Source organism: Coenobita brevimanus, chromosome 98, assembly GCF_032717465.1.
Source record: "Coenobita brevimanus isolate Jiangsu-jjx chromosome 98, ASM3271746v2, whole genome shotgun sequence".
In the NCBI taxonomy this organism is placed as follows: Eukaryota; Metazoa; Arthropoda; class Malacostraca; order Decapoda; family Coenobitidae; genus Coenobita; species Coenobita brevimanus.
In genome coordinates, this window is record NC_137051.1 from 40,564,495 (window position 1) to 40,589,176 (window position 24,682).

Genomic DNA, 24,682 nt, shown 5'->3' on the forward strand with positions numbered 1-24,682 from the left:
CACCCCCCACAAAATACGCACGAACTCTTCGGGTGATGCACCCCCCACAAAATACGCACGGACTCTTCGGGTGATGCACCCCCCACAAAATACGCAAGGACTCTTCGGGTGATGCATCCCCGTGTTGGTGATGCGTCACCCCCTTTTAAGACTTTCTTATTTCTCACGCTTTTATTAACACAACAATATATTTATATTATTGTAATTTCGATGGATTACACTGTATATTATATATATATATATATATATATATATATATATAATGTCAGAAGGGGAAGCCACGAAGTAATCGCCTTTATGCCACCCTGTCCTTTGCCATCAAGCCGCCTCACCTCCAACTACCATCATCCTTATTTGTATTCCTTTCCACTCGATTCCTCCACTCCACTCCTCCACCCCATGCCTCCATCCCACTCCTCCATCCCACTCCTCCACTCCACTCCTCCACCCCATTCCTCCACCCCATTTCTCCACCCCATTCCTCCACCCCGTTCCTCCACCTCATTCCTCCACCTCATTCTCACAAGCCGTAAGAAAATGACAATTCTCGGTCAGTCCTGCCAGGATGGTCTGCATAATCCACAAAACCAGCCCCTCACCCCCAGTCCTGGCCTTGATGGGGTTGGTAATAATGTCACAATTATGATTATAAGATAATATGCAGGATTATAAGCAAAAATATGCCAATTTCTTAGTAAAAAAAATATATACATTAAACCCTCGTGAGCGGCAACACTCACACACACCCAGTCCGACCTGGTTATCTGTGAGGGATAGAGGAATAGGCCTGTTTGGGGACACCTCTTAAAAAATACGCGCCAAGACTTTAACCTCCTGGGTGGTGTGGAAATAAAGTCAAATTTACAATATGTACATTATAACGTAAAAGAAAATAACCAAAATGTATCATAAAATACCACAGACGAGAGAGAGAGAGAGAGAGAGAGGGGGGGAAGGCAGACCAGGGGCAGTGTTGAGTGCAGCTTAGTGAAAGATGAAGGAAGGGAGGGAAGGAAGGAGGGAGAGAGTGATTGAATGAAAACAAATCATGGTGCCACAACAACGAGGTCATCTGGCGCCATATGTAAAACAATAATATTTTTAAACATAATTAGATATTATAAAAACAAAATAAAGAAATGAAAGCACAAGTTTATAAGTCACTCATAAAAGAAACAAAATTCCCAAGGGTGACGCACATCTCCCCAAGGAGAGAGAGAGAGAGAGAGAGAGAGAGAGAAGGCAGGCAAGGGGCAGTGTTGAGTGCATTGTCAAGCTGAGGGAAAGATGAAGGGAGGGAAGGAAGGAGGGCGAGAATGATTGAATGAAAAGGCGCCGTAACACCGAGGTCATCTGGCGCCATATGTAAAACAATATAATAAAAAACAAAATAAAGAAATGAAAGCACAAGTTTATAAGACATAAAAGAAACAAAATTCCCTAGGGTGATGCACATCCCCCAAGGAGAGAGAGAGAGAGAGAGAGAGAGGGGGGGGGGCATCGCGAGTATGGAAAACGTGGCAACACTGTACAGAGGTTCGTGCCCCACCCAAACCGCCACTTTAGAATGGTACGACCGTAGTTTCAGTGCAGTTCAGTGTAAGTACGGCCTAGTGAAGATTGTATAGCTCCAGTACTAGTGAAAACAGTGAAGTGCGGTTGGCAAGCATTAAGTGTAATTATCTGGTGAATAAAGACTGCGAACTTGAGAAGCCAGTGTTTATTTTCCACGCCTGAGCCGATCTTGTTGTTGCACACCGAAGGGCTGACTACACAAAGAACAACTCACTGGGCAACGTCCTTCCGAAATTGAATTACTTCTGTTGGAGCCCGTGGCAGTGTGGGGCAGGGACATAACAATAGCATAACTTACACATGGAATAATAATAAAACTGATTGTTATATGAAAAAAGTGGTTACACAGTGCCTACGCACCTTTACTACTACTTACGTATTGTAACTATGTAGTTCCGGTACAGTGATTATAAGTAACTTGAGGATTATGGTTGTACTGTACTGCATTACAACACTTGATGTTGCAACAATCGCGCCTTCTCGTGTTCGTGGTACCAAGTATCTAATGTCAGTGATTTATTTCTCCAGCTAGAAGAGGACCTCCATAAACTACAAATACCTGACACATATGGGAGGACGTGCTAGGTTGGAGTCATGTGTTCTAACCATCACAGTCACAGATGGACCTATATTTAAGTTTCACCTGTCAAGCAAAACCAACCTATTGGTAGGGATGTGAAAATTATATTCTCCAGATCAGACTGGCTTTTATTAAAACGATGTTCAAACATCACAAGTACCTATGACCAAGAAGTCGGGTAACCAAATGCTCCACCGAGGTCCAGCTGTCCACAATCAGGCCTATCTAGGGGGGAAAAAACATTGAAATGTTTAGGTCTTTGTGACATCTTCCCTTACTTTCTTATGTATTAAATCGGAGAGAAAAATTAATGATACTCCGATGATTAGGAGTGACCATTTTATTACTAATGTAATTTGTACACGACCGTCAACCAGTCCAATCACATGCTTCACTGTGAAATCGATTTAAAGCACCATGAGAATAACATATGCAACGTATGAATTGTTTTTTCAATTTCTAATATTGATTCCATGTGTGTGTGTGTGTGTGTGTGTGTGTGTGTGTGTGTGTGTGTGTGTGTGTGAAAAAGTGAGAAAATAAATATTTTGGCTCAATTTTTCTTCTGTTATTGTTCAACTACCTCACCAGAAATGTTGAGAGTTTACACCAAGCTGAAAGTTTGATGAGGCAAATGTACAAACGCTCGCCCCCTCTTCACGCGCTCACAAAGCTCACTTTACTGGTTTTAGAGCACGCAAGTAGTGAGAGGGTTAGTGAGGCTATATCTAACTCTTCCACTTCAAAAAGTCTCCCCTAAGCTGAACAGTTTTACAGTGGCCGTAGAACAGATATATACTGTATATATATATATATATATATATATATATATATATATATATATATAGAGAGAGAGAGAGAGAGAGAGAGAGAGAGAGAGAGAGAGAGAGAAACTCGCTTACGAACGGGTTAGTTACTTCAGTAAAATGACGTATTTCTCGCTCTACTTTCTCTTGTTTCAAGCGACGTTGCTCTGTACTGGAGAGTTTTTTCGAGTTGGTGGGATTAAACGTAGCCTTCATTAATCCGGTCAGCAAGAGATGCCTCTCCTGAGCTGAATAAAATAGTTTGGGAGTTGCAAGAATAGACCAGTATAATACGTCATCTCATCCATGAGGTTAAGTGAAAAAATCATTTTAAAAAATAAGTACATATATAAAACTATGCACAATTTGTCATACCTATAATTCTTTCGTTTTTACTGAGCGGATTATATGGCTTACTTCACATAACTCAATGGCAGAAGACAATACTTAGCACTTCTTTGTAACCAGCATCATATCCCAGTGTTAATCTATTGCTACACTTCAACATTCAGGATTGAGAGAGAGCAATTTTCACGCCTAGTAAATATGAACTTAGTATAGCTGACATCCTACAGTAACTTATATATTATATTGTTACAACCTTAGTGGTTCGTAGATACGTTGAGAACGACACGTTGACAAGCCAGGCTGTTAATCAAAGGCTGCTGAACGCTGCAGGGTTTTAGTCCCTTTAAGCAGAGCTAAGGGACACTTGCAGAACACTGACTTTTCTCTCATACCTTAACTCTGTCCTTCTCTCACTACTACTTGCTCACTGGTTGACTAATTCTCACTTACTGATAAAGATTGACTACTACGTCCTTCACTGATTACTGTCACGTCACTGTTTGACGCACTAATTTTGTCACTGATTCACCAACGAAAAACTGAACTCCCACACACAACTAATAGTCTGTCGCTCCCTGGTTCACTGGACTAAAACTGCCCCATTGGTTAAACCAACTAACTGTCTTGGATGCAAAATAGCCCTTAAATAACCTCCTCGACCCCACCTACCAGTGCAACCCAGAGCACTTTAGAATCCAGGAGAGAACTTACATTTTCTGCCGTAATAATGCACTTAGATTAACAATAAACAATAACAATAATGAAAAGAACTAATTCGTAGGATAAGATAAAATGAAAATGCCTAAACCTGCGGCAGAACACTTAATTTCTAGAAGGTTTCTCACATCTCCAGATGCAAAACACTAATCCTACCGGCATGGCATTGCCCCTCCCTCAAAACTGTGTCGTCCCTGGCACATCCACCTATTACTACCTATATGCAGCATAAACCCCCAGACTAGTGGGTCGTCGCTGTCATCTCTTCTGTCCAGGTCCTACGGCGAGAACTGTGTCTCCAGTGCTGTCAATTCCGTCATTTTCCTAGGCCCTCCTTTCATTTCCGGTGTCCAGGAGATAAATGGTTCTACTTTAAGAGCACTTCACAGGCCCAGGTCTAATGTGGAAAATACATCAGCTAGCCTCACCAAGAGCCCCTCCAACTGCTCCATCTGTGGCTTCTTCAGAAACTGGGCACTCTTGGCAAAATGGTCAGGTAGTTCTCCCTGGGGAGAACTCCATGCTTCTTTTGCATACATTGTTCGGTGGCTCCTGATTGATTTCTTGGCACTACCCCACAACTGTGCCTTGATGTATCTTCCTAGGATGCTGTGAAAAGTTGGCTGTGACATTGGGTAATTCTTCTGCCACAGGGTCAACTAAGGTCCTGTCCACCATCATTCACCCTTCTATCATGCCATGGCTCCAATGCTCCACCAGTCCAAGGGAAGTGTGTAGTGTGTCATAGATGTTGCAGGGCAGCAGCACCTCTGACTCAGGGGAGATAACTGTAGCTCACCTCGTTGTCTCTTATAAACTTCCATGCTCCATGGCCCTCAGAGAGACACCTCATCCTCCTACCCGCTTTTGAAGTGAATGGAAGTCAAGCAGGCAGCAGCGGGACACCAGGCTGTCCAAACCCAAGTTGCAGGGGTCCTGTGTATCGACGACACACACGGCCAGGGTCTCTTCCTTACCTCTCTGCCGCATCCCAACACCCACCGGTCCCCCAAACTCAGCACAGCGCCCAATAACTCCCCACAGCCGCTATGAAATCTCTGGAGGTTGCCAATGACCAACACTTCCAAGTGCCCCTCAGGTCCTGTGTCAGTGACCTTTGGGCACGTTACTCCCTCAGTCTCCTCATCCCCTTCCACACACACCTGTCACTGACACCTAAAGGGATGTTGTAGGTGTTGACCCTCATCCAAACTCTGTTCAAGAACTTTTACCCCATTACTCACTTTTTGTATTTCACTTCTCACTTTATCCTTCACTGTACATTAATTCTCTCCTCTCACTTCTCATGCCTGATCATTTATTCTCTCTACCTTGCCCACATGTCGCCTCTTGTTGTTGTTTCAGTTTCCTGGTCCCTCTAGTCTTGCGTGGTGTTGGGCCTGGCCTTCTTTTTGCACATCTTGATATTTCTTTTGTTCTTCTTGATTTGCTTTCGACACTGCGAGTATAATCTTTTGTTCTTATATAATATTTCTTTTCTTCATAATATTTCTTTTGTTCTTCGCAATATTTCTTTACTTCTCCATGAAATTTCTTTTCTCCTTCATAAAATTTCATGTTCTTCATGCTTTGCTCCCAACACTGCAAGTATATTTGCCAGAGATATGTCTGCAGTTTTGTCAGCCTGTCCATTCATCTCCATATCTGAAAACGTATTCCCACACCTGACACCAACTGTTGCAAACGTAGGATTCGTTCCATTCCTGACATCAGTTGTTGCAAATGTAGTGGTTCATAGATTCGTCGAGAACGAAACATAGATAAGCCAGGAGGCTATCAAAAGCAGCTGAACACTTCTGGGTTTTATTCTTTCTAACCACAGCTGAGGTACACTTTCAAAACATTGACTTTTCTGTCTCATGTTAACTCTGTCCTTCACTCACTACTGCGTGCCCATTGGCTGACTAATTCTGACTTCCGGACCCTGACTGACTGCTTACTCCTGCTGTTTGACTGGGTTCACTCGAGTAAAACTGCCCCTCTGCCTAAACCGAACTGACTTTCTCAGATGCGAAACGGTTCTTAAAAAAATTCCCTGACTCCACTTATCAGGGCAACCCAGAACACTCTAAAACCTAGGAGAGAACTCACATTTTCTGATGCAATAATGCGCTTATATTAACAGTGTAAGTTAATGATAATGAGAAGAACTAATTCCTAGGTTAAGAAAGAAAATAAAACAGACATGCCAAAATCTCTAGAGTCTAGAATGTTCCTCATACCTCCAGATATAAACCTTAGCCTAAACCTATGACAAGGCATTTAATTTTTAGAAGGTTCCCCATATATCCAGATGCAAAACACAACACTAACCCTACCGGGATAACAATATATATATATATATATATATATATATATATATATATATATATATATATATATATATATATATATATATATATTAAACAGGAGGATGACTTCTGTGTGGCCATGGTGGTGCGCCTTCGCTGGTAGGCTGAGGGTGCTTCGCTGGCTGCCTTTGCCTCTCATCCTCACCGCGCTGGGTCATCTATATATGGTAGGTAAATATGTAATTTATCTACCAGTCGCCGTATTCTCCATGGGCCTCTTCTCACAGGGGTCGGAACAAGAAATATTGCCGTATTCTAGGCAGTAGCACCCCTTCCTCAACGATTCATTATGGGTATTACATTTATTGTTAATTATCTTTTTAATGATTAAAAGGCTCATCATATTTATTTGTTGCAGGTGGGGGACGCCCATCATCCACCCACTCAGTGTAGCGGTACTCTGTTTTAGGGTAGCTGTACACTGGTAGCCATCCAAATGATTTCCTGTAAACCATGAAATCATTGGCAACGCTGCGTGGTACCTTTATAACCAACCAACACGTGTTCCCTACGTGACAACAAGTGGGTTGGCGAAGGGTTAGGGCCCTTGCCAGGAAAACAACTAACTAAAAATACGAACAAGAAGCCTCGGACCAGGACTGACCAACAGGTGACGAAAAAGTACCAAACAAAGGGCATGGAACGAATAGTGACATGGAATGTAAGGGATGCGAATGATGAGGTGAGAGAGATTGTCCACGTGCCTGAGGATGCAAAATTGGATGTATGTGGAATAGCCGAGACTAAAGGATAAGATGAGAGTGTGAGAGAATAGGAGTATGGGTGAGGTATATGCGCGGGAGTGGATGAGAATGAGATGGCAAAAGAAGGAGTGTGTGTTGTTGTGTGGAAGAGATGGAAGGAGAATATAAGAGAGTAAGGATCAGTTGGCTCAGTGATCGTGTGGGTAAGACTCAAAGTTGGACTACAGATGTTGGCGATTGTGTGTGTGTGTGTGTGTGTGTGTGTGTGTGTGTGTGTGTGTGTGTGTGTGTGTGTGTGTGTGTGTGTGTGTGTGTGCGCCAAAGCAAGATCATGCAAGTAGAGTGAAAGGAGAGTTCTGGACAAATGCAGAAGTTTCGTTTTTCGTTTTCGTTTTCGTTTTTAAAGGCTCCAACATGCTTACATGTGTCGGCCTTGGTCACCTAATGGCGGCTCTCCCTGCTGCACGATCCATTGCAGCCTCCCTGTTCAGTCCCTTAACCCTAAGGTCACACTTAATGACCTCGTCCCATGTCTTTCTCGGTTTACCCCTCATAACCCCACCCCCAATATTAACACTTCTCACCTTCCTCACCCAGTCTGAAAGGACTGAGAGAGTGTTTTTGATTGGAGAAATGAATGGAAAAGTAGGGAATGTGAAGGTGGAAGGAGAAGTTGGTGAGTAGGGTGTGCCAGCAAAAGTGGACGAGAATGGCAGTGCTCTAGTGAACATTTGTGCTGGGAGGGGGTTGGTGATAGCCAATACTCTCTTTAGACACAAAATAATCCACAGGTATACGTGGCAAGTGATGAAAAGTGTGGGTGGTGAACTGAATGAACGGAAGGCAATAATTGATTATGTGTGTGTGGAAGATAGAACGTGTGTAAGAGATGCAAGAACATATAGAGGTTGGGAGACTGGACTTTCTGACCACCATTTAGTGGTGGTGAAAGTCAAGGTTCAAATGAAATGGAGGAATAGAAGTGAGAGAAGGACAGGAGGAAGTAGTTCATACAAGGAAGGTAGAAAGATTGCAAACAGGATGGAAAAAAGGCAGAGTATAAGAGAGAAATGGAGGAGCCATTGGGTAAATATGATTTGGAGCAGATGAGGGACGTGGAAGGTGTGTGCAAGATATTCACAGAAGAAATCTGTGCAGCATGTGAGGTGGTGTGTGGGGTGAAGAGAAGACGAAAAGGGGTGCAGTGAACAGCACGGTGGAAAGAAAAGGTGAGACAGGCTGTGGAACAAAAGAAGAAAGCATATAGCTACTGAGTGGATGAGAAGCAGGGGCGTGAAGTAAGTTGAGAGACTGAAGAGGGAGTTATATGCACAGAGGAAGGGAGAGGTGAAAATATTAATAAGGGAGAGTAAGAAGAAAGTGAATGATGAATTTGGAAGGAATTTCAGTGTAAAGTGTAGGGAATGTAAGAAATTGTTCTGGAAAGAGGTAATAAGTATTAGACAGGGTGATTGAGAAGTTTGTCAGGGAGTGAAAGATAAAAATGGTAGATTGCTACTGGAGAAGGGAGAAAAGTGAGTAGATGGAGAGAACACTTTAAGGAATTGTTGAACATGGAGAATGAAAATAATGCAAGTATAAGTGGCTGGGGAATATCTGGGAGACGGAGGGATGTGAGAAGAGAGGAAGTCAAAATGGGGAAAGTCCGGGGATTTGATGGGGTGTGTGGTGAAATGCTGATGCATGGGGGAGAGATAGCAGTAGAATGGATGTGTGTGAAAGATCTGCAGATTAGCCTGGGAAGAAGGTAGTGTCCCGAAGGATTGGAAGTCAGGTATAATTATCATCCTGTACAAATGAAAAGGGGAAAAAAGAAGTGTATGGTAATCACAGGGGCATTTGGCTTCGTAGTCTAATAGAAGTATATATATGGTAGGATACTTACTGACAGAGTTAGGGAAATAACAGAGGAATTAGTTGGGGAAGAACAGGGAGGTTTTAGGAAGAGAAGAAGTTGTGTAGATCAGATATTCATTCTTGGGTGTTTAGTGGAAAAGTATCTAAAGAAGGGACACTTCTGGAATGCGAAGGGTCATTAATATGGAAAGAAAACACTTTCACATACAGTGTTTTGTTATGGACTTCGGTTACTGATATGCCGACAACTGATATCTTTTTTTTGTACTTATCTCCCTATCTACTGCCTTTCCACTCTCCTTCGAGGTAAAAAAAAAAAAAAAAAATAGGCAATGCTATGCTATTGCAACTCTCCATCTGACCAAGCACATACCCCCCACCTCCCTCCAACCCTAACCAAGTGCATAATGGCCCTCAGCCCCCAATCTTTTCCTTTGAAGTTGGGCATAAGGAAAACGCCTTTAGACATAACTTGGGCCCCTTCAGATTCCTTGTGCATTTAGCATTGAAATCTGTTTTTTTTTTTTATTATAAAAAAAAAACTAATTAAGACACAGCATTCTACCTGTCAGAATGCACCAGTTCAACTTGGGCCCTTCAGATTCCTTGTGCATTTAGCATTGAAATCTGTCTTTTTTTTTATTATATAAAAAAAATAATTAAGACACAGCATTCTACCTGTCAGAATGCACCAGTTCACCATAAGACACAACTATGTGAAATTTCATGACTCTATAGTGAGTTCTGGCTCGGAAACTAAATCTCTACGCCAGTCCAGCAACCCAGCTCTACCCACGGACTCCTATGGATCCCAGTGATGATAACACCCTCTCGGACTTTGTCAGATGGAGGGTAAAAACTAGTGTCCCAGCCGTCATCAAAGGGATGGCACCCGTCAGAGATAACACTAAAATGTATGCAAAAAGAATGAACGAAAAGGTTGATATTACATATACTAGCAACAAAATGTTCTTAATTAAACAATACAGTATGTTGTTAATTAGGCCTCCATACCATACCGTGGACGCCAGCTGTATTTGCTTAATTTTCTTCTTCTTCCAAACTCTTTTCAGTTTAGTACCAGTCCTTTACTTCTCCACCAGTTCACTTCAAACTTGGTACAATTGTTCCTTGAGCACATACCCTCGGACAGCTTTTTCATTTATATTTATTTGAGTCATCTACAGGGAGTTATGGGATCTAAGGGCAAACTACACGTGCGCAGACGTCTGGGGATCCTATATTATCTTTCCTTCACTGATCATCATGGCTGTGCTGAGACCGTCCTCCATACCTTTTGGAATGTTGGCAACCATAATTTATCGACTGTAATCATTTTATATTCCTATCTTCATGAATTGCTTGCAACTAAATGATTATGTGCAGTATCATTCTTAGCTTCATGAATACGTTACAACCAAAATATTATATACCTTAATTTCATTGTCTGGTATAGGTTCGCCTGAGAGGTAGTGATGTGGGTGTTGGCGGGAAGGCGGTTGTGGATGCGTCGTTGGATCATCTGGCCGCCACCCACCCTCTGGCTCTCCACACCCTCACCACCACCTATCTCCGCCCACCCTCAACCCTCCCATACAACCTCTCCACCGATCCTACCTACCTGGCCTCCACTAAACTTGGTTCATGGAATTTCATAAACCACTACATTACCAGACTATTCGATGGTAGAGTATATTATGTTAATTCGCTACAGTGTTCTATAAAGACCAGGATAATATGAATATTTTTTTCTGTGATGATATTCAAAATGGGAGTATTATTCACTGTGTCCTGCTTGAAGCTCCTGTATTGCTTAATTTTTTGAATGTCTGTTCCATAAAAAAATCAAAAGCATATCTCATTTACCTCTTGTTGCTAACATTGGGGTGTACTCACAACCCATTCACAAACATTCAGAATAATTTCATGCCTCCAGTGGGCATTCAAAATTTGTATAAACACAGCGGATGAGACAAAAAGTCCCGTGACAGAGACTGAAGCTGGTCCTTTATTCTGAAGACGACACTTGCTTTACATCACATAGCAAACACAGATCTAATATAATCCATTCTTATACACAAAGGAAGGCCAAATGCAGAGTACAGGATCCAGTGTATTTTCAACGTTTCGTCCACCATATTCTACCGTAAAGTTTATACTATTTTCTACCCTATTTACCTGATCTAAAAGCCTGCTCAAATGTAACCTATATGAGAATGACAATAGGTTGCTTTACCTAGATGTACTTTTGTTAAAAGACGAAAACAGACTGAAGTTTAAAATTTCTGGGAAAAATGTTTCTAAGAATGATTATGCACATTTTTATTCTGCTACCGACAATAAGACTAAACTAGGCATTGTCACTGGATTTTACCTTCGAGCCTTGAGAATATGTTCGAGAGAATATCTAGAGGAAGAATATAAGAATATTTTTAATGCTTTCACTGAATTAAAATTCCCTCCTTACTTTATTATGAAGGCTAAGAAGAGGCTGAAAATATCCATACAAGAAAAGAGAAAAGGGAGAAATGTGAAAAGAGAATCATGTTACCCAATACCTCAGTAGCTAGTAATGTATCCCCACTGCTAAATAAAGTTGGCATCAGTGTTGTGAGAACAGCTTCTGTAACAGTGGGCAATTTACTGAAAAAGAAAAAGAGCAGACAGGATGTACGGCAGGCAGGAGTTTACAGTGTACCTTGGTCAGGATGTAAGACGGTATATGTTGGTGAAACATTTCGAGGTTTAGAGAAACGAGTGATGGAACACAAATATGACATGAAGTGTTTTAATATGAATAATGCCATTGTGAAACAAAGGTTTGACACAGGCCTTAATGCCCACTGGACAAATTCTAAAATTATTGAATATGTAGACAACACCATGAAACGTAGATGCTATGAGTCCGCTTTTATTACAAATGTAAGTAATATCCACCAAAACAATGGATTCTTTATGTCAGCGAAGCCATTGGCATACCTCTTAACTATCGAACAGCCAGCTTAGCCAGATAATTGTTGCCTTGTTGTGTTTAGGTCACCAGCCAGGTTAGGGACTATTTAAGTAGTGGAGTGTTGTCCACTGGTGTTATGCCTGAAGAAGCCCTGGTGGGCGAAACGTTGAAAATAAACTGGATCCTGTACTCTGCATTTGGCTTTTCTCTGTGTATATTGTTGCAGTCGTAGCTGCTTTCTACATAATCCATTCTTGAGGCCCGCTGAGCGAGAGGACGATAAGTACCTGTTCACAAGTAGATGTGGCAAGGGTCACGGGTTGTGCATTCTTGCATCGACTAAAACTTTTAACCTTCTTTATCTACTATAAGACCTATAAGCTTTAGGCCAAGAAATATATGCACAGCTGAATCAACTGTTGCAGGTGAGCGTGGTGGGTTCTTCGTGGAGGCGGGGGCGTTGGACGGGCAGCAGCTGTCTAACACTCTGTGGCTGGAACAGGAGCTGGGCTGGACGGGGCTGCTCATAGAACCCAACCCTTACAGCTACCAGCACCTCCGCCACAAGCACCGCAAGGCATGGACGGCCAACTCTTGCATCTCGTCCGATAACTTCACAAAAAAATCCATCCTCGTTGATCTCAGTATGCGAGTGGGATACGATAATCCAAAATGGTTTGTGAAAGGCACGAGCTACGAACTCGGAATGAAACTTGGCAATGATTTTTCTGATTTCCTCAACATCGCTGATAAGACGTACCACATGACGCACTGCTTCCCCCTCCACTCGTACCTCCTGGCCCTCAACGTCACAACGGTGGACTTGTTGAGTCTGGACACACAAGGCAGTGAAATAGACATAGTGAAGTCCATCCCGTGGGAGGACGTGACAATACGCGTGCTGGTTGTGGAGATAGCTGACGAAAAGAACTTCCAGAGTGAGTTCGTGGAGTACCTACGTGTAAAAGGTTATGTACTGGTGGGCAACTCTGTGGATTACATTTTTGTCAAAACTAATGACTCGGCTTTCACACGCCTGACCTCCCACAACGACTGGTATTTGAAAGTCTTGGATATGAAGAACGGAAACGTTGTGTACACAAAAATGTTTGCCAAATTAGATAATGAAGGTTCCAACGACAACTCCTGAACAAACTCAATTAATTCATTACTCAAAAGCGTTAATGGCTATTCTGATATTAGGCAGTTGAACCCCATAGGATATAAAAATACATACATACACACATACATACATATATATATATATATATATATATATATATATATATATATATATATATATATATAAGTAACAGCAATGCAACTAAAAGTACAACTAGTCTCTCACAGTGATGCGTCCCCCCCAAAATAAGGTCAGACGCATCAGTCGACAGGTCAGACCTCATCTCTTGTACCAGCCTGGCTTAAAAGTTTTTGTGACTGTTGCACTGGAGTTTATTTGGTCACCAGCTGTTGATATGGCGATGTTTCATTTCATATATCACTAGATGTCGGGGGTAGCATTTCATATAAATCTCATTCAGAGACTGATGTACTTTACAATACCATTCTCAGCATTAGAAATTTCCTGTAGTACGAGTGTCCATTAACTGAAGCTAAGTTCCTCATGTGAGAGGGTAAGCTACTTCCACTGCACCAACCTGGCTGAAAGGTACAGAGAACCTGGGAACTAATGTTCATTTTGATGTCACTTGATGGCCAGAGTGTCAGTCCCAAGGAGGCGTAAGTGCAATAGTTTTCAGGCATCGAACCATATAATGTCGTGGTTAAAAAGACGTCGGATGTATTCATGATCTTCTATGATACTCTGACACACCCATCAGGAAGAAGAAAAGCGACATTTCTATCAGGATTCACTGATTATCCAACATTAATATACGTCACAGAAGAGGAGGAGGTGAATTGGAAAGAGCGGTTGAATGGGGACTGAGGTCGCAAGTTCGATCCCGGTTGTTGCAGGAAACAATTTGAGGATTTGAATTTGAGATCATAAACAGTGGCCGGCCTAGGAGGACGGTGGGGGAGGTGGAAAGAGGTAAGGGACGACATCTGTCCCCAGTGCAGCGTTCTGAGGACGCCAAACTGAAATCAATAAAAGTATTTGATAATGATGAACTATGCAGGTTACTGGAAATTAATGTTCCCTAAACAGCACCGTTATCGTTAGCTACATAGCATAAAGTAATTTATAATTTAATAATTTTATATGATCTCGATTGGTGCTAATAAGACCCTTTTCTATTTGTAAATAGTATTTGTTATACCAATATACAAAGCTGGAATTAATTACGCAAAACACACATGGCCTTCACACTGTCGTCTCAGTTTCTTTCCTCTTTCCTCTTCCTTCCGTTATTTTTCTTTCAGTTTGGTGTCATTCCTTCATCTCTTCACCAGTTCACTTCAAACTTGGTACATTTCTTCCTTCAGCAAATACTCCCAAACACTTTTTTTTACTCACTTATTCAGCTGATAGTGATAATACGAATTTGTTGAGTTAACCATCTTATGCGAGGAGGAGTGAGGACAATCCCCTCTTTCAGTGCTGGATTTTTTTTTTTTTTTTTTAGATTATCCTGCATTCCCTTGGGACTGTCGCCAATTTTTAATACATTTTTGTTATCCTTCCTTTAGCTAATTTTTCTCTTGTCGTTCTAGACATTATTTTTCATTCATTCCGTCCTCTCGATATGGTATTATTTAAAACATACAGTCAGAGGTCAAGGTCACAGGGCAGGGTCAAAGTTCGATTCGGCTGAAGAGTCGAAAACCTTTGAGATGTCGAGTGTCACAAGAGTTAAGAAATTGAAGTTCATATGTAAAACACCTTCATGTCACCACTTTGGCACTAATACCCTCTGTCTGCATTCAGTACATGCTAGGGTTTTCTCATTCAGGACTGGTTTCATATTGTAAGTAAGGGGGTTATTAAGACATCGCTGAACCTTGTTGAAGATCAGTGGAGTCCTTTTTAACAAATTCAGTTCATCAAAATGTTTTGTGGCAGTCTGGAAAGGAAGTCTCAGCCATTTAGACAGCAGGTTGCCTCTCTAACCACATCAGCTATGATTTAAAACACATCCCTTGGCTATAACGAGGACTGGAGAGGCATGATTTCTCACAACAGCACCAATATTACCAGTCAACACCACTGCCTGGATATACAAACTTTCCTCAACTCCCTCCCTATCGCCCAAAATGTGGATGGTGGACTACAAGAGGGCATCTTCAGCCTACAGTCCACTAGGTCGATGTTAAGTCTAGAGTTACAACTGCTATTGTATACTGAATTACCTCCTTTGGGTAGCTCCGTTTAAGTACATGTGCTAGATTATTTTATTTTTGTTTCACTTGTTGTGGAAAGTTTCTGCACAAGCTATCATCTTTTTTCTAATTCTAATTCTCAGACTCCTAGTGATGCCCTTTTTAGTTTATTCATACAACTTAAAATTGGTCTCCCTTATTGAAAGTGTTTATTAATGTTATATATAATCCCTTCAATCTGAATAGTCTGTCCTGAGCTGAATTGAACTGTCAGGAGATGGCAAGCATGAAATGAAGAAGCTGTCCCTGGGTTCAGTGGGTCACGTATACATGACCCAGGACGTGACGCACTAAATGAGTGTCGATTCTTGGGCTAATTTTGAGGGAGAAAAAATGGTCTATCAACATGGTTCAAAATCAAACTGTCATGGGTGAATTAGGAGGAATAACATGTTTGCAGAACTCATCATCAATAACTGTAACTCCATAACAGTCTGGAATCAGTGCCATGTTCATATGGCATGTTTTATTCGAAATTAGGCCAAAGATCACATCCCGAATTTAGTGCTCCAATTCCCGAGTCACCCTGTCCCGTATATCTGTGTTGTATACATCATTACTGACAGACTCTTTAAAAGTAATGTATAGTAATCAGCTGTTTCTTTATGTAGATACAAATAACTGTTGCACTTTCGTATTTCAGGCTGATTGTGCCAGACAAGAAAGTGAATGTTGTTATTACAGTAGTGAAAGTTATGAAATTGACGTTCGTTTTCTTCAGTTCAAAAAGTCTACTAAGTGTAATGAAATCCTTTGACAGTAGCATGAATACTGTAAAATGGTCAATACGACACTATTATGGAATGTGTTTGTAGCCAAGCTTGTGTTGTATGAAATGGGCATCAGTGAAGGAATACTACTAGTCTGAATGTATAGTGTTTATTTTACCGAAACTTTAAAGAGTTACGTACACTGTTTTACTTCCCTCTGTTTACCCCTTCAGTCCTATGCTGTACTCTTCCATTCCGTTTTTGCTATTTACGGATTATTTTATTCAGCTTAGGAAAGGTGTCTCATAGTGAAGGTGTTAATGAAGCCTGTCTCTAACTTTTTCAGTTCGAAAGGTCTCTCTTACGATCAATAAAATCACTTGGAGATCGTAAGATTAAAAATACCTCATCAGATTAATGGTATGTACTGTCCAATGACGTGTGTCTTATCATCATGCAATCTCCAAACAGATTTATTCAGCTTAAGCTAGATATCTCAAACTGGCAGGGTTAGGTATAGCCTTCATTATCCAGTGCACAGCTAGAAGCCCTCTTGAACTGGATAAAATCAAGTGCAGAGAGCAAGAATGTACTGTAATAAAAAATGTCATCACGGTGAAAGTTTTTACCATTTTAATTCACTGATATTTTGTATTCTTGCCTTTTCCAGATGATTCTGTCCAGTAGGGGGGAATTTACCTTGTTTAGAAGGGGTTGTATTACAAAAGCCTGTTCCTAACCTGTCTAGTTGGGAAAGTGTGTTGTAGGCTAAATGAAATCATCTGACGGTAGCAAGAATTAAAGTCATCTCAACATCCAAGATCGGAATACACAAACACACTTGCAATCAATTCCCCATCATAAGCCAGGTTTTGACCTGCAAGAGGGACAAGGAGTTTGTAGAATCTTCCTCTCTGTCCTGTACTGACTTCACGAATAAATCTTAAGTGGCAGAAAAATTACAGCTGCATATAGCTGTTTTCTGCAAGATCAGGGGGAGGAGTGCAAAAACCTCCATTGCCTTGTTCTTTCTGCAAGAGTTAACTGTTACTCCCAGTCCTTCATAATTATGCAACAGGTAAACTCTGGAACTGTCTTCCTCTGCCTGTATTTCCTACTGCCTATGATCTCCAGACTTTTAAACGCAGTGTGCTCAGGCATCTCAAAATGAAGGGATCTTGAGTTTGGCTCTGTTGTATTCATTATTTATTTATTTATTTATTTATATTTGGAAAGAACAATCTTGCGGGCTTCTGGCCTTTTGTTAATTCTTCCTTGCATTAAAATACAAATTAAATTTTAAAAAGTCATAGGAATTTACATATCGAAGTTTAATCAACTTAATGATCAGTTTCCACAGACAACACAAGCATCTGCAGACTTCCGCACACTTTGATCTGTAGCAGCCTCTCTCTTCAGTCCCTTATCACCTGAGGTTACACTGAACGTCCTCGTCCCAAGTCTTTTTCTGTCTGTCGTAACTTCCCTTTACATTCCTATGTCTCATCCTTCGCACCCAGTTGTCATCGTCCATCCTCTCCACAAGTCTACATCATCTCAGTGTACCTTCTCATCACATTGATAATGCATTTAACTTGGCCAGATTTTTGTATTACAGGTACTCTGGTTTATTTCACACTGCCCAGTGACAGAAAGAGATGATGATATCGCTCTACATCTTTCTCATAACACCTCTTCATGAACTGCATCATATTCCTGTGTTAATCTATTACTACAACTCAGCAATCACAATGGACATGGAAAATTATGAGACTTCAAAATAAAGTGCGTAGGAATACTAACCATCTTTGTGAGTGATAATTACAGGGGAAAAAAAAAAAGACATCATTAAGTGGTCAAAGGCAGACCAACATACATCCCTGATATCATTACATGATCAATAAAAACATTCTGTCATCTTTGGGGTACAGAAGCAAATGGGTGCAGATTGTGCAAAAAGAATACTAAAATAATGGAGCTATGAGATGGTCTTCAACTCCTAGGCATCTCCTAAACAGGGTACTTCAGAATGTGGCACTTTATCACTTGCTTGTGCTACTTATGCATGCTAGGGAAGAGCAGTGACGGTTCGGACAGTGCATTTCCTGAGAAAGGTATGGGACCTAGGGCAGCGAGACCTTGCGTAAAAGTGCGTTAGTTTGTTTACTTCTACCACACGGAACCTCAAAGCTACAAACGCCACACTTTTCGATAAAGGTCATATAAATATATATATATATATATATATATATATATATATATATATATATATATATATAAATATATATTTTTTTGCACCTATGTTATAATTTGAGTGAATATCGTAAGCTCTACCTCCATGAACGTGTCAAGCAGCAAATCATGCATTATTATGGTGAATCTGTGTTGCATGTAGAAGACATTGTTATCAAAAGAGAATGTTAACCTCTCTCATGTAAAATTTGAGGGTACTCCCTATTTAATTATATAGATTCGGGATGATTCGGACAGTTGAGGAGGGGGATGGTTCGGACAGTTGAGGAGGGGGATGGTTCGTCAGTGCCAAGTCCGAACTATCCCTGGCTACAATAGTCTATATACAGTATGCGTTAAAAAGTCAAATCAGTCAGTCAGTCAGTCAGTCAGAAATTGGGAAACAAATAGATAAAACGAGAGATAAAGTTTTTTGCAATCTGAAATAGAGGCCTTGAAAGTGAGAAGTGAAGTCAGTATTCGAGAGAGAGAGAGAGAGAGAGAGAGAGAGAGAGAGAGATGAGGCCAATTAAGGATCACTTTAGGCAGAGTATGAGGTTAAGTCAGTTATCCATAATTCTGATGAATTTAATTTCAATGTATACAAAATATATTTTCGAACGACTGTGTAGAGTTTATTATGGATGTTGCAGTCAGATTTATGCTTGAGAGAGAGAGAGAGAGAGAGAGAGAGAGAGAGGACCAGTTATGCATTATTTTAAGGCAGAGAGTAAGAGGCTAATTTAATTATCCATAATTCTTGTGCAGATTATTTCAGTTTTAAAATGTTTTTTTTTTAACAAATATGAAGAGGTTCATTTGGATTCTGAAGTTTAATTTGTACTTTACGAAAACGAAATGTCTTTGAATTGATAAATTTTGTTCTTTTTAGCCAATTGCAGTTACACAGTTTAAAGAATGTGCTAAGCAATATATGTTGCCGAACCATCCCGCCCTGTGTCCGAACCATCACCACTGGCAGGGATGATTCGGACGATTTAGAAACTTATTGTTTTGTTAACTATTGCTCAAAACTAGAAAGAGCTATGGGTTTGATATTACCAGGCTGAAAACCCAAATGATGAGGCAACATTTTAAAATAAACACGATGACACTACTGCTCAAACTTGAATTTTTGGAAATATTAAAAAAAAAAAAAAGTCCGAACCATCACCACTCCCCCCCTATTTCCATATCAAACAGAATAAACATGTCCTAAGGATGCACGCCCGAGTAGTTTCCACTTTATTAAACAACTTTCTGGCACCCTTGAAAATATCAAGGGAAGTGTGTGGCTGTGTACATAATTTGGTGGAGCAAAAAGGGGGATTTGGGGGTTGGGGGTGGGTGGACGTGTACTTTGCCGTCTAGTGGCAGACTATCCTGTCCCTTTATTAGTGTTATGAATCTACGTTTACCATTTTTTAAATGGATTTCAGGTAAATAGGTGTGTGTAAATCTATATGGTGATAAAAATTATACTATTTTCCCATTAAGAGTGCCGATTCGGTATTATTTGTTTTATTTAGGGTTTTTATTTACCATTCAGTACAAGCCCCAACACTCTGGGGAACACCGTCCCTGAAGGCCAACAGGGAGGGGTGCATGAGGAAAACAAAATCGGTATTACAGGGCATAGAAGGTACAGTACAGAAGGAATTATCATTACAAGCACAATAATGAACAAAGACATACAATGATACATACATGGTACAAAGTTGGCACAGTACTTACCATTACATGTTTTGATATGAGTGAAGTGGTAGCCTACATAGATGCACACGCATGTACAGTCGTCAGCATAAATTCGCTGCAAGTCTACTGGTGTGATGCGAGTCCTTTTGTCTGGCAACAGTGTAAAGGGACGAGTTGCCACATAGACATTTATACACTTTAACGACGTGTTTTTCAAAAGTGGTACTAGAGACTGCCTAGAGTACAATTTTCTGTATACCGTACTTGATTAGTGTAAAAAACTGCAAGAGTTGACTGTTATGGAAAGACGTATGAGCGTAATACTCTGGTATTCTTCATTATAACCGTGTCTAAGCTCCCTTCCCCTCTCTCCCCCTTACTCCTCCTGATATCCCCCCCCACCCCTCCCTCTGTTTCCTCTCCCCCACTCACTTTCATGCCTCTCCACTGTCTCCTCTCCCCACCCTCTCCATCTTCATTCATTTATCCACGGCACTAACCTGATTGGCGCAACGCAATTCTCTCTTGACTGTTTTCTAAACCCAGTCTGCCATATTCCCAGTTGCTTGCAGTACTACCAACTATATCCAAGGTTTATTATCAATATTCCTTCCTGTTCTAGTCCCATTCTTACCCTCCTCGTCTCCTTCCCACTCCTCTCCAGTTGTCTTTCCGTTCTCCAACCTTTGCCACTACCAACAGCCGGGAGATACAGGAACATTGAGGTCTCGTTCTTGTGATGTATTCCTTGCTGGTATTTGTTTGAGTGAGCCTGGAAGTCTGTGCCTATTATATCAGTAGGCGAAATTAAACAAACATTTGTGCCCACTCCTTCTACTTCTCGCCCTCTCTTTTCCCTAGGAAAATATTCCCATTCTCCTCATACTATTCACTGAATCACGAAGCAGTATCAGAAACACTAAAGTTTCGAACTGCTGCATCGTGTTTGGTATACCGAGTGGGAGAAGGAGACTTGCATGGCATGAAACTCTCAAATGATGAGGAGCAAAAAGGTTACAGGAATAGACAAGAAATAGAGAAGAGTGCGGTTTATTACGTAGATTAGCGTTGTGGGTGATATAAGGTAGACAGGGTGGAGAAAGAGAGGAGTGGAGATGAAGGATAGCGGGAAAGGGAAGGAGGAGAGGAGGGTGGGGAGGGACAAGGGATGGATACGAGGGAGAGAACAGAAGTTTCCCCATTCGACAACATTCATTTGTCGTCTTTTGCACATTTTTACGCTAAACAGATATAAAGAATATTGAATTCTGGGTGATTTATAGTACTAATTCTTACAAACACGTCTTTAAAACGTATAAAAGCCTGTGTGGCAATTAGTTCCCATACACAGTTGCCAGACAAAACGACCCACATCACACGAGCAGGCTTGCAGCGAATTTGTGCTGACGACTGTACATACATATGCAGAGAGAGGCACATATGCACACATACAAATACTTATATATCTATACATATATGTATATATTCATGCACAGGTAGCAACAGACATATTTCACGTACAGGATAGGTACGTATGTATAGAGATATGGGTATGTGTACAGGCGTGCGTCCATATACAACATGCACATATATATGATATGTTCATATATACATAGACAGGTAGACATATACAGTATATACACATACACCCTAAGTAGATACATATACATAGTCACATACACAGGTGGGTAGATACAGGGGGGAAAAAAACACGATATGCATGATAAAAGTACCTCTTGATTCAAAATCCTAGCACTAGGACACTACATGCACATGCGCCTGATGTGTGCGCGTGTGCGTGGACAACACACACACACACACACACACACACACACCTAAATGTCCGATCATTGTCCTTGTGTCAGAGCATTACAATGAAAGGAAGTCGGGGTGAAGGGTGAGAATGTCTTCGAGTACATCAAGATGTGTGATGCAGTAGGTACACACAGCAGAAAACAAGAGTCCAGGGGGTCTGAAGGGGGCAATAACTGGGCAGTTAACGATATGTTGGGATAATGCTTCATCCATTGGATTGTGACAGAGTTTACATGGCCTGGTGGAGATCGGTCGTCCGGTGATTTCCCCTGGGGAGTGATACCCCAGGCGAATGCCGGCGACGGCCACATCACAGCGGCGGGTGTGGGTGAGGTGCTTGCCATAAGTGTGTCTCACGCCACGGTGGGTGTCATAGTGCTGGATAGTGACACTAGTGGGACGTTCAGCATCAGTACGCAGGGCTAGGTCCTCCCTGGGCTCCTCGAGAAGGATTCTACGGACAACTGTCGTGGACACAGGGAGGCGGATGGTAGCTAGGGGGAGGTTGCAGGCAGCTCAGGCCAGGCGATCTGCCTGGTCGTGGCGGATGTGACCAACATGAGCTGGAATCCAAATAAAAGAAACTCTGAGACCAAGAGCATGAGCCTAATGATGGCGAGAGTAAAGGGAGGCGAAGAGAGAGGAGGGGCGTCGGGATGGGGGAGGGGGTTGCGAAGTAAGGCAAAGGCAGCTTGGGAATCGGTGATGATTAGACCTGGTAGGTGACGAGAGATAAGGAAGTCAAGGGCAGAGCGTATAGTAGATAGTTCACACTGGGTACTGCTGGCCCATTCGGTAAATCGCACCGAATTATAATGTTACCCTCAAATAACCGTTTTCTTCTTCGCAGTTAGTTACAATAGAAAACTTATTTCTTACTTTCAGTGATCTTGAAATCTCTCTTCTTGTTTGTCTACAGTCCCAAAATCTATTGTACTTTCACCGCGATGTATGAAAAAAAAAAAAAAAGAGAAGTTACTGTATATGTCTTGGAAGTTCCATGCTGTTTTTAATTCTTCTCAGCACTAATAATTCAGTGTTATTAATCTCTCAGACTCCTGTGACTCATTCTCATACGAATATAAATCATCTGGCGTGAGTTGTAATTAAACATTAGCAGGACCGTAATTTCTAGGGGGACAAGGGGGGCTATAGTCCCCTCAATATTTTATGTGTATTAATTTGTCAAAATTTCAGCTAAGATTGAGGTTGCGAGTAAAGTATGATTAGGAGCGAGAGCGAAGCCCCCGCGAATCTCTCAAGTAGTGGTATTTTCTCACATGTGAGTTGCCCAACCCGGCCCGGCCTAACCTGGCCCGATCGTAATGCTTTTGAGAAGCTTATATCTCAGCAACCATAGGGCCGATTACTGCATGGTTTGTACCATATGATAGGCCAATTCTTTAGATTTGTTTTTGACAGGTTTCATAACACCCAGGCGGTGCACGTGGTACGTGACACGCGCGAAGTGCATCATGCCGAAAATCTTCAAAAGAGGGCCACAGGCCAGACAGTTTGTAGTAAGGGCACGAAGCTTGGTAGGTAGATAGCCATCAGTATACTCTAGGCATCCTTCGGGTGTAAGGCGACATTTCAATGCTTTCGGATTTAAATGGCCTCGCTCATACCGTTGTACTGGTACTATATGTCGAATATTATCATAAATCTTGTTGGCACAAATATTTGAGACACACCATGGTAGTGTTATGATGTTTTCAATGTTTACGTTGTGTGGCATTGCTGTTCGCCAAGCGTTGTCGGTATCTCTCTGTTGCCTTCTGGTTTGGGGTTTATTTTCTCTCTAATATGTTTATAATTATGTTTCTGTGTTTGTTATCGTAACTCTATCTACAGACTGAGAGACTTGCTTGAGGAGCACAGTGACCCACAAACGGCTAAACCACACAATGTGTCTGAGTGTTCATTCTAGGAGACGTGGCAGTCTTCATCTGAAGGTGGTTCTGAACGAATTTATTGACACAACGCAGAGAAGAAGTCATGTTTGTGTTTGACATGTTGAATAAATGTTTTTATTTTCTGCATATCGTATTTTGGGATCTGTATATTTTAAGATCAAGGATTTTATGACAACGCAAACGTGTGTGTGTGTGTGTGTGTGTGTGTGTGTGTGTGTGTGTGTGTGTGTGTGTGTGTGTCAAATACATGTAATGTTATGGAAGATGAGTGATCTTTAATGTGAAAGAAAACAACGTTGGGCTATATTAAATATATCCTTTATTGCCGTTTTCTATTTTTTTCTTTTTTCTTCCATTTAATAGTTTTTTTTTTCCTTAGGTCATTTGAGTGTTTTGAGGTCTCATTTGTTGTGCAAATGAATAATAACCATAATATGACTATGGCAATCTTGGGCCTAATCTAAGTGTTTAACTAAACCTAACCTAACCTAGCTTAATTGTACCTAATAATTTAACCCACCCTACCCTAACCTAACCTAACTCAACCTAACCTAACCTAACCTAACCTAACTCAACCCAACCTAACCCAGCATCCAGTTGGGAAGCTGGGAAACGAAATCCACCTTTCAGTATGTTGAGCAAGATTCGGTAATATTAATTTGAACACACACACACACACACACACACACACACACACACACACACACACTCGGGGGGGGGGGGAGTTAGAGCAGGGTAAAACAGTACACCCTATGGGTTATCGCCCGCGCAGGTGTAATCAGCATCCTATTGGACGTTGACGACAGCGTGACAGAGCTTCATGGCAGACACTGTGTTCATGAAGACGGTTATGGAAGAAACATCGTACAGTGTATGAAGGAAATAGAACGATCATAACTCGGTGAATAGATTCTGAAATTTCACGCAAGATGGCCAGTTCTGTGGTCATGCAGTGTGGGAATGATGTCAGGCAACAGTTTTAATTGCTATCTACCTTGATGAAAAACACTCCACTAATCTGCCCTGAGAGAGTCTG

General features: G+C 41.4%; 1 protein-coding gene across 1 annotated transcript; it reads left to right on the forward strand.

Moving 5' to 3' along the window:
- The first annotated feature begins 5,075 nt into the window (after positions 1 to 5,075).
- LOC145414046 (protein Star-like) lies at positions 5,076 to 13,083 on the forward strand. Its single transcript, XM_080283609.1, has 3 exons — positions 5,076 to 5,132; positions 10,437 to 10,665; positions 12,359 to 13,083. The coding sequence occupies exons 1-3, from the start codon at positions 5,076 to 5,078 to the stop codon at positions 13,081 to 13,083; spliced, it is 1,011 nt and encodes a 336-aa protein (XP_080139735.1).
- The last annotated feature ends 11,599 nt before the right edge of the window (positions 13,084 to 24,682 follow it).

What these genes read in the sequence shown, in the direction of transcription:
- LOC145414046 (XM_080283609.1), top strand. Translation starts at nt 5,076, where the DNA reads ATGAAATCTCTGGAGGTTGCCAATGACCAACACTTCCAAGTGCCCCTC. An exon ending in AAGTGCCCCTCAGGTCCTGT is followed by an intron (nt 5,133 to 10,436) that starts GTCAGTGACCTT and finishes TGTCTGGTATAG; the next exon opens with GTTCGCCTGAGAGGTAGTGA. An exon ending in CATTACCAGACTATTCGATG is followed by an intron (nt 10,666 to 12,358) that starts GTAGAGTATATT and finishes CAACTGTTGCAG; the next exon opens with GTGAGCGTGGTGGGTTCTTC.